The sequence below is a fragment of the Neomonachus schauinslandi genome, chromosome 11, assembly GCF_002201575.2.
Source record: "Neomonachus schauinslandi chromosome 11, ASM220157v2, whole genome shotgun sequence".
NCBI lineage: Eukaryota > Metazoa > Chordata > Mammalia > Carnivora > Phocidae > Neomonachus > Neomonachus schauinslandi.
Window position 1 is genome coordinate 13,957,821 of NC_058413.1, and position 13,448 is coordinate 13,971,268.

The window sequence follows — 13,448 nt, forward strand, 5'->3', positions numbered from 1 at the left end:
TCAGCCCTCAAAAGGAATGAGATCTTGTTATTTTCAATAACAAGGATGGAGCTAGAGAGTATTATTCTAACCAAAATTAGTAAGTCAGAGAAAGAGAACTACCATATGATTTCACTCATGTGGAATTTAAGAAACAAAACAAATGAGTATAGAGACAAAATGAGAGAGGGGGCAAACCAACAAACAGACTCTTAAATATAGAGAACAAACTAATGGTTACCAGGGGAGGTGGGTAGGAGGACAGGTTAATTAGGGGATGGCGATATAAGAGTACACTTGTGATGAGCACTGGCTGTGGTATGTAAGTGTTGAATCACTAAACCTTACACCTGGAACTCCTATTACACTGTATGTTAACTAATGGGAATTTAAACAGAAACTTTAAAAAAAAATAAATTATTTCAGTGTATTCAAGTGTACCACATCCTTAGTAACTATGACAAGATTCCATTTCATTTTCAATGCTGTTCCCCATTATTTACCTGGAAAACCATTTCATACCAATAGTTTCCTCCTGTCAAAGACTATTTTCAACTAAATTCATTAAAATATCATGTTTTCCGTGTTCTCACAACTTTTTGCTTTTGGGGATATTATGAAGCTAGTGAGGGCACTAGTGTCCCAAAATTGACATGTTGACATACAAAAATTATATATATATTGCAATTGTATAAATTGATTTTTTGACATACATATAACGTGAAAATTTCACCACAATATAACTAATTAACAAATCTGTCTTCTCTATGTAGTTACCACCCACTAGAATGTCTAGAATCAAAAAAGACAGGCAATAACAAGTTTTAGTGAGGAGGTGGAGAAATAGGAGTTCTCATAAATTGCTTGTGGTAATGTAGCATGGTGCAACGATTTTTTTTTTTAGATTTTATTTGTTTGTCAGAGAGCGAGAGCACATGTAGGTGAAGGGGCAGGCAGAGGGAGAAGCAGGCTCCCCACCTAGCAAGTAGCTTGATGCAGGACTGATTCCCAGGACCCTGGGATCAGGACCTGAGCTGAAGGCAGATGCTCAACCTACCGAGTTACCCAGGCTTCCCTGGTAAAATGACTTTGAAAAACAATGTGGCAGCTCCTCAAAAGGTTGATCATATAATATCAATGACCTAGCAATTCTAATCTTAGTCTCTACCCAAGGGAATTTAAGTATATATTATCACAGAAACTTTTTACACCAATGTTCATAGCATCATTATTCATAATAGCTAAAATGGGGGAACATCTACATGTCAATCAACTGATGAATGGGTAACTTATATATTCATAAAATGGAATTTTATTTATCAACATAAAGGAAAGAAATACTGATACTTGCCACAACATGGATGAAAATTATGTAAGAACATTATGCTAAATGAAAGCAACAATTTAGAAAAGATAACATACTGCATAATTCCTTTTGTATGAAATGTCTAGAAAAGATATTCTACAGTGAAAGGAAGTAGATTATGGGGTGCCTGAATGGGTCAGTTGGTTAAGAATACAACTCTTGATTTCTGATATGGTCATTATTTCAGGGTCATGGGATTGAGCCCCATGTCAGGCTCTGTGCTCAGCATAGAGTCTGCTTGGGATTACCTCTCCCTGTCTGCCCCTCCCCAACCTCCATCCCACACACCCCCATTCCACCCCTCCTCCCCTGGCTCACTTGCACACTCTCACTCTCTCTCTCAAAAAAGAAAAAAAGAAAGTAGATTAGTATTTGCCTAGGATGTCTAGTGATGATGATGGAGAGGAATAAGTAACTGCGAGTGGGTAAGGAATTTCTTTTTAAGGTGGCAAAATGCTTAAAATTAGACAGTCTTGATTGTTTCACAGTTTTCTATACTAAAAACCATTACATCATATACTTTAAATAAGTGAATTGTTTAGTATGTGGATTATATCTCAATAAAGCTGTTAAAAACAGATAAATGTTAAATTTTGAGATTATTTGATTATTTGTACAGAATAAAAGGCCATGAAATAACTATATGTATTAAAAATTAGTGCATAACAGTGACTTTGGATCTCTATTATGATTAAAATACAACCTAATGTCCATATTAATAACACTATAAAACTTATTTGAAAATTACAAATAGTAGCTCGTGAAAGTTTTCATCACAAGGAGAAGTTATAACTATGTGTGGTGGTGGATGCTAACTAGATTTATTGGGTGATCAATTTGAAATATATGCAAATTCAAATCATAAGGTTGTACACCTGAAACCACTAATAATGTTATATGCTAATTATCTCAGTAAAAAAAAAAAAAAGTGGGGTCTATCTCTCCATGATTTTATCTGAGCTAAACTTGTGACACATCTTACTTGGAACCTTTAACAACATGAACAGAAGGTGCTAAAAGTGATCTTGTATAATCCCTAAAGGTTGGCTTGAGAGGCCTTAAGGCTTTTGTTTTTGTGAAACAACCACTGCCCTGAAACAGCCGTGGTGTGGTAGAGCCCAATCTACACCCAGAAGAATGAACAGGAATAAATAAATATTATTATCTATTTGTAAGTTTCCTCCACAATACTCTTTCCTGTATGTCTTTGCACTTAAATCTTGACTACCAAGAGATGTTAGTTCTGAAGTTCTGACGTCCCTAAGAAGGTAAAAGCTGACAGATTTATTATCCTCAAAGACCAAGAAGCAGGACATGTGAAATAGTATTCAAGTTTCTACCAATGACTTTTTACACTTATTCCTGTTCACAAAAGGTCCTCAGTGCCAGTCCCAATCAGAGGAGCTCAAGAGAGTCTACTCTTGGTTCCTGGAAAGAGATCATTTCTTTCATTAGAACCTAGACTCTCCCCAGTTTCAGTAGGGGTGAGTCTGGTTTATACCATTTTATTTCATAGACATATGATCTCAGCATTGGCTGCCAACCACTGTAGTTTTATAGTTTTTGTAGTTTTCAACGTTGCTGTTGCAAGATGTTACAAGATAGGAATTTGACTAGAGCCTTCATTGATGAAAATTAATGACAACCCTTCTCACTTTCCAGATGGATAAATTAGTTTATTTCACAGTGGAAAACAATAAAAAAATGTGTCTCCCTCTGTCTTCCAATCAGTGGTTATACTTCTGTCCCTGGGAGGAGCAAAAACATTTTTAAACATGTTTTCTTGCACTGCTCAGTTTAATATGTAAAAATAGTTTTCAAGTTCCTCCATATGTTACCCCTCTTTCATTTAAACATATCTAGGAGAAAAACATTTGTCACATATCAGTCTCTAGAATTTCACCATGTTTATAATAACTCAGTGGGAATGCCTCATTTTGTCAGTGTTTCAATATATCCAAATCTTTCATAGAAACCATTTTTGTTTTGAGGTGTAATGCAACTTCATCACTTTATTCAAATTTTCAAAAGTCTTTATTTTACATTTTAGTATTAAAAAATCCACCAGCAAAGTGTACCACAGTATGAAGAGAGACAGACAATGCTGAACTTTCATAATAGTCAATGGTAATGCCAAACATCACCTGTCCAGAAGATAAACTTTCCATTTCAGGAAAGACTGAGATAACATTTCTGTTTTATGCCTGAGGAAAAAGAGAGCTGCCTGAAGTATACCTGAACCTGCCCTAGATCAGCTGAACCCCACCTTTTGCAAAGACACATGAGCAAAAATGAAATGCTTATTGTATAAGCTACAAATGCTACAGTGGCTTGTTACACAACATTGTTGAGCTGACTGATCCAGGAACAGCATGGTCAAACTATAGACGTGGGGATTGAGGCTTACTCTTGAGTTAATAAAACGTCCAATATGTTTAGTGTAAGGTACCTTGAAAGGAGCAGTATAAAAGCCCGAGCAAGAGAGAACGGGCATGAGGGACAGCACCTAAGCTTGGTTATATACATAAAGGACAAATTCTATGTGCTCTTTTTTTTTTTAATTCTTATGTTAATCCCCATACATTACATCATTAGTTTTAGATGTAGTGTTCCATGATTCATTGTTTGTGCATAACACCCAGTGCTCCATGCAGAATGTGCCCTCCTCAATACCCATCACCAGGCTAACCCATCTTCCCACCCCCCTCCCCTCTAGAACCCTCAGTTTGTTTTTCAGAGCATAAAGGACAAATTCTAAATACCTAAGCATGCAGCCAACCTCCCTCTTCACTATTTCATCCATGGATAACCACAGGAAAAGAAAGACATATTTATTATTTTGGGGTAGGTTACTCTCCACCCCTCCTTTGTTGATAAATTATAAGAAGAATGTTAACAAAAGATAAGAGCCAAGTTCAAACGGACTTCTGAAAGGCCTGTCTTCTTAGGGGAAAAAACAAACAGCAAATTTGTTACATTAAGCAAATTTAATTCATGACCAGAGAATGTGGCCTATATATACATCAATAACAGGCTTGTTAAAAATAAACACCAGAATTAGGCACCAGCCCATGCAGCTATAGACATTGCTGTTCACCTTCACCTTTCTGAATTGGAGAATCCCACCAGGACATAACTGCTACCAGATCAACATCAAAACAAAATCCTGACTTAATGTGCTATTGTCTTTCTTACCTCCTTTTCAATATACTTCATTATTTTCCTTTCCTTCTAAGTTCCCTAATTTGCAGGCAGTACACATGTCAGGGTCTTTTGGGAAGAGGAAAACTATTGCTGAAATCATCATCAACTATGGCTAATTACTACTCCTCACCTTAAAACCCAGATTCCTGCAGACCCATAAATATAGAGAACAAACCGATGGTTACCAGAGGGACGGTGAAGGGAAGTGAAAGATACAGGCCTCAGTTATGGAATGAATATGTCATGAGAATAAAAGGCATAGCATAGTGAATATAGTCTACAGTATTATAATAACAGTGCATGGGGACAGATGGGAGCTACACTTGTGGTGAGCACAGCAAAACACAGAGATATGTGGAATCACTCGGCTGTACACCTGAAACTAATACAACATTGTGTATCGATTGACTATATTCCAAAACAGAAACAAAAACAGATTCCTGTTGCACAAAGGACAATAATACTTCAAGTAAATATAACTCAGTCTCTTCGTGGGGACTGTGGTGAAGAGAATGGAGCACCAGAAAATAACAAGTACTTGCCTCTCATATTTGGTGACCCCATCCTCTGGGACTCAGGTCCTCATGTCATGCTAGTGGATGACCCTGGATGATATCAGAGGCCCATTCCAATTCACAAAGCTTAAGTATTCTTGTATAAACTAAGGAAACACCTCAATGCACCAAAGTTGTTCTTGGCCTATGCCCCAGTTTTCACCAGGTTACATTTGCTTCTCAGTCTAACCTTCCTTGTTTCTCACTAGAATAAGGGTGTGCCTGAGTAGAACTGAGACAGTTTTGCATAGTGTGAATGGTAGGAAAAAATGTCAAAATATACTGTTTGCAATAAGAGCAGTGAGGATTAACAAAATGCACCCCATGCATTTAGACGTACATCTATTCTGCTATGTGGTTACTTATTGTTTTTCTTTTATGATTTTATTTTTTTTATTTGTGAGAGAGAAAGAGAAAGAGAGAGCAAGAGCATGGAAAGGGTGAAGGAGAGAGAAAGAGGGACAAGCAGACTCCCACTGAGCAGGGAGTAGGTCACAGGCTCAATACCAGGACCCTGAGATCAGGACCTGAGCCAAAGTCAGATGCTTAATCCCTTAACTAACTGAGCCACCCCGGCACCCTAAGCTATGTGGCTTCTTAAGCTCAGGGCCCTTTACAGAATGGGAGATTTTCCATGTTGCACATTTACAAAAAGCATCAATTTGTATACTCATGAGGGATTTTCAAATGAGGTTATAAATATGCCATGGAATTACATTTAAAGGATTGAAAAGTGATGTTTGTTATCTAATATGAAACTTCTAATTTCTGGAATACACCATCAATAGGGTACTAAGAACTAATTTATAATAACTTCCATAAGGACAGTGTGAATAGTGTAATTACATTGCATTACATTATTTTAAAAACATTTTTTGTTTATGTAAAGAGTTAAAATATACAATAACCTATTAAAATTTTGGCATCGCTCTTCTTTTATTGCAATGGATACCACCAAAAAATGGAGTGCTTATGACCTCTCTCTCTCTCTCTCTCTCTCTGTGAGAGGTGTCTTAATCAAGAATCTGTTTCCTAAAGCAGGGCATAACTGTCAAACAAGGCAATCTTTACAGTGTGCCCTGATAAAAGTGTTATAATGTCCACTATGATTAGGATCATGAAGGACAGAATGTTCCAGAATACCAGACTTAAGTTCCAGAATGTCAAAGATGAAAGGGACCTGGAGCTCATGTGATTTTTCCTCTTATACAAGTTCAGAAAACTAAAGTAACAGAAAGAGGGTGGCTGAGGGGGCTTCTTCCTTCAAGTTTTGCAACTTTGATGACAGCGCACCACCTCTCTGTACTTGCTGTATTTGTTGACATTAGGATTCTGTGGATAGAACGAGATCCAACCAAGGGTTTGAGCTCCAGAGACTTCATTTCCCTTCAAACCTTGTGTCCTGGCACCACATTTTCCTCATGACATTCTTCATGTCTGTGTTTCTCAGCGTGTAGATGAGAGGGTTGAACATTGGGGCAATCACGGTGTAAAATAGGGCAAAAACTTTGTCGTTACTGATGGAATCAGCCGTGGGGACATATGTGAAGATGAGGGGCAAGAAGAATATGAACACGACAGTGATGTGTGAGCCACAGGTGGAGAGGGCTTTGTGGCAGCCCTGGGCTGAACGAGTCCTCAGGGTGGACAGGATGATGACGTAAGAAATTACCAAGGCAGCAAAGGTCAAAATGGACAGCACTCCGGTGGTGCTAATGATCACAATAACCAACAGGCTAATGTCCGTGCAGGCTAGCTTCAGCAAAGGGAAAACATCACAGAAATAGTGGTCTATCTGATTGGGGCCACAGAAGGGAAGTTCAATAATAATCAGTACCTGCAGGATTGAATGGATAAATGCTCCGAGAATTGAGGCCATCACAAGGACATAGCACACCTGTCTTCTCATGATGACCATATAGTGAAGGCGTCTGCAGATAGCTGCATAACGGTCATAGGCCATGGCCACCAAGATGAAGATCTCAGTGGCACCAAAGAAGTGGGCACAAAACATCTGGGCTATGCAGCTATTGTAGGAGATGGTCTTCCGCTGAGTCAGTAGGTCTGTGATCAGTTTGGGGGCCACTGTGGAAGTGAAGCAGACATCCATGAAAGACAGGTAGCTCAGGAAAAAGTACATGGGCTGTTCACGGAGGCGGCTGCCCCTGATGGTGAGAAGAATGAACAGGTTTCCTGAAAGAATCGCAATGTAGCAAAATGAGAACACCACAAAGCAGGCAACCTTTTCATCCTCATCACTGAAAAGTCCCAGGAGGATAAATTCTGTGATGTTTTCATGTCCCATTGTTTCTGTGGATTTGATCATGTAAAGGAGAAAGTTAACTGGAAACACTCAACTTTTAAAATTATTGATTGATTTTAAAAGTCATTTATTGAGGGGCCCCTGGGTGGCTCAGTTGGTTAAGTGACTGCCTTCAGCTCAGGTCATGATCCTGGAGTAGCGGGTTCGACTCCCACATTGGACTCCCTGCTCATCAGGGAGTCTGCTCCTCCATCTGACCCTCCCCCCCCATGATCTCTCTCTCTCTCTCTCATTCTCTCTCTCTCAAATAAATAAATAAATAAAATCTTTAAAAGTCATTCATTTAGAGTCCATAGTCTTTCATGGTTCGTCTCCCCCTCTGATTCCCCCCAATCATTTTTCCCTTCCTACTATCTTTTTTTTTTTAACATATAATGTATTATTTGTTTCAGAGGTACAGGTCTGTGATTCATCAATCTTACACAATTCACAGCGCTCACCATAGCACATACCCTCCACAATGTCTATCACCCAGCCACTCCATTCCTCCCTTATTTTATTTTATTCTATTATTTTATTTTATTTTATGCTATGTTAATCACCATACATTACATCATTAGTTTTTGATGTAGTGTTACATGATTCATTGTTTCATTGTGCTCCTTGCAATACGTGAGCTCCTTAATACCTATCACCACACTAACCCATCCCCCCACCCCCTCCCCTCTAAAACCCTGTTTTTTCCCCAGAGTCCTTAGTCTCTAATGGTTCATCTCCCCCTCTAATTCCCCCCCCTTCATTTTTCCTTTCCTTCTCCTAATGTCTTCCATGCTATTCCTTATGTTGCACAAATAAGTGAAACCATATAATTGACCAATGGCATTTTTTGAGGTGCTGAAACACACAAATCTAAAATTTGTATGGAACCAGAAAAGACCCCAAATCACCAAGGAAATGTTGAAAAAGAAAACAAAGCTGGGGGCATCACGTTGCCTGATTTCAAACTATATTAAAAAGCCGTGATCACAAAGACAGTATGGTACTGGCACAAAAACAGACACATAGACCAATGAAACAGAATAGAGAGACCAGATATGGACCCTCAACTCGATGGTCAACTAATCTTCGACAAATCAGGAAAGAATATCCAATGGAAAAAAGACAGTCTTTTCAATAAATGGTGCTGGGAAAATTGGACCCTATATACATAAGAATGACACTCAACCATTTTCTTACACCATACACACAGATAAACTCTAAATGGATGAAAGACCTCAATGTGAGACAGTAATCCATCAAAATCCTAGAGGAGAACATAGGCAGTAACCTCTTTGACATCGGCCACAGCAAATTTCTTTCAGGACAGTTCTCCAAAGGCAAGGGAAACAAAAGTGAAATGTACTTTGTGACTTCATCAAGATAAAAAGCTTCTGCACAGCAAAGGAAACAGTCAACAAAATAAAAAGGTAACTGATAGAATGGGAGAAGATATTTGCAAATGACACTACAGATAAAGGGCTTGTATCCAAGATCTATAAAGAACTTACCAAACTCTACACACTGATAAAATATGACAGTCTATTTTGAGGGGTTATAACAGCAACTTAACAATGCTTTTTACTTTTACTTTTACTTTTATAATGTGAGTTCCTATGAGACTATTTTAGAAAAATGCACATTGGGCATACAACAAGATTTTTAATAGGATTTCAGATAGTTTTTGGACTTTTGGGTTGAATTCTATCCATGAACCTCAAATTAACCACCTGTGGCCTAATTTCTTGCAAAAATCTCTGAAAATAACACTGTCACATAAGCACAATCAGTTGCAATGATTCTGGGCAATGGTGTGATTTGTTTAAAATAAATGGTTCAAGATTATTTTATCTGTGAGTTATCTCTTCTGTCCTTAAAAATGGAATTCCCTCATTGAATATAGAATTGTATTAGGAGGGGGCGGAGCAAGATGGTGGAGGAGTAGGAGACGTAGATTTCATCTGGTCTCAGGAATTCAGCTGGATAGGGATCAAACCATTCTGAACACCTACAAACTCAACAGGAGATCAAAGAAAAGAATAGCAACAACTCTCTGAACAGAAAAGCGATCACTTTCTGGAAGGTAGGACGTGCGGAGAAGTGAATCTAAGGCGATATTTGGGAGCATAGACGGCGGGGGAGGGGGCCTCTGTCAGCCACTTCCGGCAAGTGATAGAGCCATGGAGCACAAAATCAGAACTTTTAGAAGTCTGCTCCGCTGAGGGACGTCGCTCTAGTGGCTAAGCGGAGGGTAGAACCCTCATGGGACAGTGTGGTCTCAGGACCGTCAGGGTCACAGAAAGACGGGGGGGTGCCTGAGTGTGGCAGAGCTCCCAGGTAATGGAGCAGGGAAGCCGGCTGCAGGGGCGGAGCCCAGGCGCAGGCTCTCAGCTCGGGGTGGCCATAAACCGTGATCCGCAGCACAGTCGGGCCACTGCTCCTCCAGCAGGGACCCAACAAGCGGCAGATCCGGGGAGACTCACCTTCCTCCCCCGGGAGGAGCAGCATGGGAGTGCACCACAGGGATCAGCCAGGTTTGGAGACTCCACATGGGGTCAGGTGCCAGAGATAGAAAAGCTCGGTCACATACCAGGTGAGCACAGAGTGCGGCCGGAGACCGGGGAGACGGGAGTGATTGACTGCTTTTCTCTGGGGGCTCACTGAGGAGTGGGGGCCCCGAGTTCTCGGCTCCTCCAGGGCGAAGATTGGGAGGCCGCCATTTTCACTCTCGGCCTCCAAAGCTGTGCGGAGAGCTTGCAGGAACAAAAGCTCCCGAGAGCAAACCCTAGCAGATTACTTAGCCCGGACCGGCAAGGGCGGGGCAATTCCACCTCCGGCAAAGACATTTGGGAACCACGGCAACAGGCCCCTCCCCAGAAGATCAGCGAGAACAGCCAGCCAAGACCAAGTTTACTGATCAATGAGAACGGCAGAAATCCAGCACTAGGGGAATACTGCACAAAGAATCCATGGCTTTTTTACCATGATTCTTTAGTCTTTCAAAGATAATTTTTTTAACTGTGTTTTTTTTTTTTGAATTTTTCTTTCCCTTTTTCAACCAACATCTTATCAATCCCTTTTTTAAAAAACATTTTTATTTTTCATTTTTAGAGTCATATTCTATCCCTTCATAGTAGTTACCCTTATTTTTGGCATATATATAAGTTGTTCTCTCTTTAAAATTTTGAGATACAGTTTCTTCTAACAGATCAAAATATACCCTAAATCTCTAGTGTATGGCTTTGTTCTGGTCTCCTGCCTGATCACATTCTCTCCCTTTTTTTTTCTTTTTTTTTTTAATTCTCTTCTTTCTTTTTTCAAACAACTTCTTATCAATTCCTTTTATAAAATTTTTTATAATTTCCATCTTTACAGTCATATTCCATCCCTTCATCATATCAACCCTTATTTTTGTACATATATAAGTTTTTCTTTCTTTAAAATTTTGGGAGGCACTTTCTTCAAACAGACCAAAATACACCCAAAATCTAGTGTATGCCACTGATCTATGCACCAGCCTGATCATATTTGATCATATTCTGGTTTTTTTTGTTTTGTTCTGTTTTTGTTTGTTTTTATCTTTTTCTTTTTCTTTTTTTTTCTTTTTCTTTTTTCTTTCTTCCCCTTTCTTTTCCCCCAGCTTCAGATCTTTTCTGATTTGTTTAGAGTATATTTTCTGGGGACATTGTTACCCTGTTAGAATGTTGTTCTCTCACTCATCTATTCTCCTGTGGACAAAATGACAACATGGAAAAAATCACAACAACAAAAAAAATAAGAGGTAGTACCGACTGCCAGGGACCTACTCAATATGGACATTAGTATGATGTTGGATCTAGAGTTCAGAATCATCACTTTAAAGATACTAGCTGGGCTTGAAAAAAGCAGGGAAGTTATTAGAGAAACACTTTCTGGAGAAATAAAAGAACTAAAATCCAACCAAGTAGAAATCAAAAAGTCTATTAATGAGGTGTAATCAAAAATGGGGGTGCTAACTGCTAGGTTAAATGAGGTGAAAGAGAGAATCAGTGATATAGAAGACCAAATGATGGAAAATAAAGAAGCTGAGAAAAAGAGACATAAACAACTACTGGATCACGAGGGCAGAATTTGAGAGATAAGTGATACCATAGGACGAAACAACATTAGAATAATTGGGATCCCAGAGGAAGAAGAAAGAGAGAGAGGGGCAGAGTATATTGGAGCAAATTATAACAGAGAACTTCCCTAATTTGGGGAAGGAAACAGGCATCAAAATCCAGGAGGCACAGAGAACCCCTCTCAAAATCAATAAAAATAGGTCAACACCCCGACATCTAATAGTAAAACTTACAAGTCTCAGAGACAAAGAGAGAATCCTGAAAGCAGCTTGGGACAAGCGATCAGTAACCTTCAATGGTAGAAACATTCGATTGGCAACAGACCTATCCACAGAGACCTGGCAGGCCAGAAAGGACTGGCATGATAGATTCAGAGTACTAAATGAGAAAAATATGCAGCCAAGAATACTATATCCAGCTAGGCTGTCATTGAAAATAGAAGGAGAGATAAAAAGCTTTCAGGACAAACAAAAACTAAAGGAATTTGCAAACACAAAACCAGCCCTACAAGAAATCTTGAAAGGGTTCCTCTAAGCAAAGAGAGAGCCTAAAAGCAACATAGACCAGAAAGGAACACAGACAATATAAAATAATAGTCACCTTACAGGCAATACAATGGCACTAAATTCCTATCTTTCAATAGTTACCCTGAATGTAAATGGGCTAAATGCCCCAATCAAAAGACACAGGCTATCAAATTGGATTAAAAAACAAGACCCATTGATATGCTGTCTGCAAGAGATTCATTTGAGACCCAAAGACACCCCCAGATTGAAAGTAAGGGGGTGGAAAACCATTTACCATGCTAATGGACACCAAAAGAAAGCTGGGGTGGCAATCCTTATATCAGACAAATTAGATTGTAAACCAAAGACTGTAATAAGAGATGAGGAAGGACACTATATCCTACTTAAAGGGTCTATCCAACAAAAAGATCTAAAAATTGTAAATATCTATGCCCCTCACATGGGAGCAGCCAATTATATAAGCCAATTAATAACAAAAGCAAAGAAACACATCAACAACAATACAATAATAGTGGGGGACTTTAACATCCCCCTCACTGAAATGGACGGATCATCTAAGCCAAAGATCAACAAGGAAATAAAGACTTTAAATGACACACTGGACCAAATGGACTTCACAGACATATTCAGAACATTCCATCCCAAAGCAACAGAATACACATTCTTCTCTAGTGCCCATGGAACATTCTCCAGAATAGATCACATCCCAGGTCACAATTCAGGTCTCAACCGGTACCAAAAGATTGGGATCATTCCCTGCCTATTTTCAGACCACAATGCTTTGAAACTAGAACTCAATCACAAGAGGAAAGTCAGAAAGAACTCAAATACATGGAGCTAAGGAGCATCCTACTAAAGAATGAATGGGTCAACCAGGAGATTAAAGAAGAACTAAAACAATTCATGGAACCAATGACAATGAAAACACAACTGTTCAAAATCTTTGGGATGCAGCAAAGGTGGTCCTAAGAGGAAAGTATATAGCAATACAAGCCTTTCTCAAGAAACAAGAAAGGTCTCAAGTACACAACCTAACCGTACACCTAAAGGAGCTGGAGAAAGAACAGCAAATAAAGCCTAAACCCAGCAGGAGAAGAGAAATAATAAAGATCAGAGCAGAAATCAATGAAATAGAAACCAAAAGAACAGTAGAACAGATCAACAAAACTAGGAGCTGGTTCTTTGAAAGAATTAACAAGATTGATAAACCCCTGGCCAGACTTATCAAAAAGAGAAGAGAAATGACCCAAATCAATAAAATCATGAATGAAAGAGGAGAGATCACAACCAACACCAAAGAAATACAAACAATTATAAGAACATAGTATGAGCAACTCTATGCCAGCAAATTAGATAACCTGGAAGAAATGGTTGCATTCCTAGAGATGTATCAACTACCAAAACTGAACCAGGATGAAA

At 39.1% G+C, this 13,448-nt stretch overlaps 1 protein-coding gene across 1 annotated transcript; it reads right to left on the reverse strand.

Moving 5' to 3' along the window:
* Positions 1–6,481: 6,481 nt before the first annotated feature.
* LOC110575787 (olfactory receptor 4P4-like) lies at positions 6,482–7,408 on the reverse strand. The gene has a single exon (XM_021684822.1). The coding sequence runs from the start codon at positions 7,406–7,408 to the stop codon at positions 6,482–6,484; it is 927 nt and encodes a 308-aa protein (XP_021540497.1).
* Between the last annotated feature and the right edge of the window lie 6,040 nt (positions 7,409–13,448).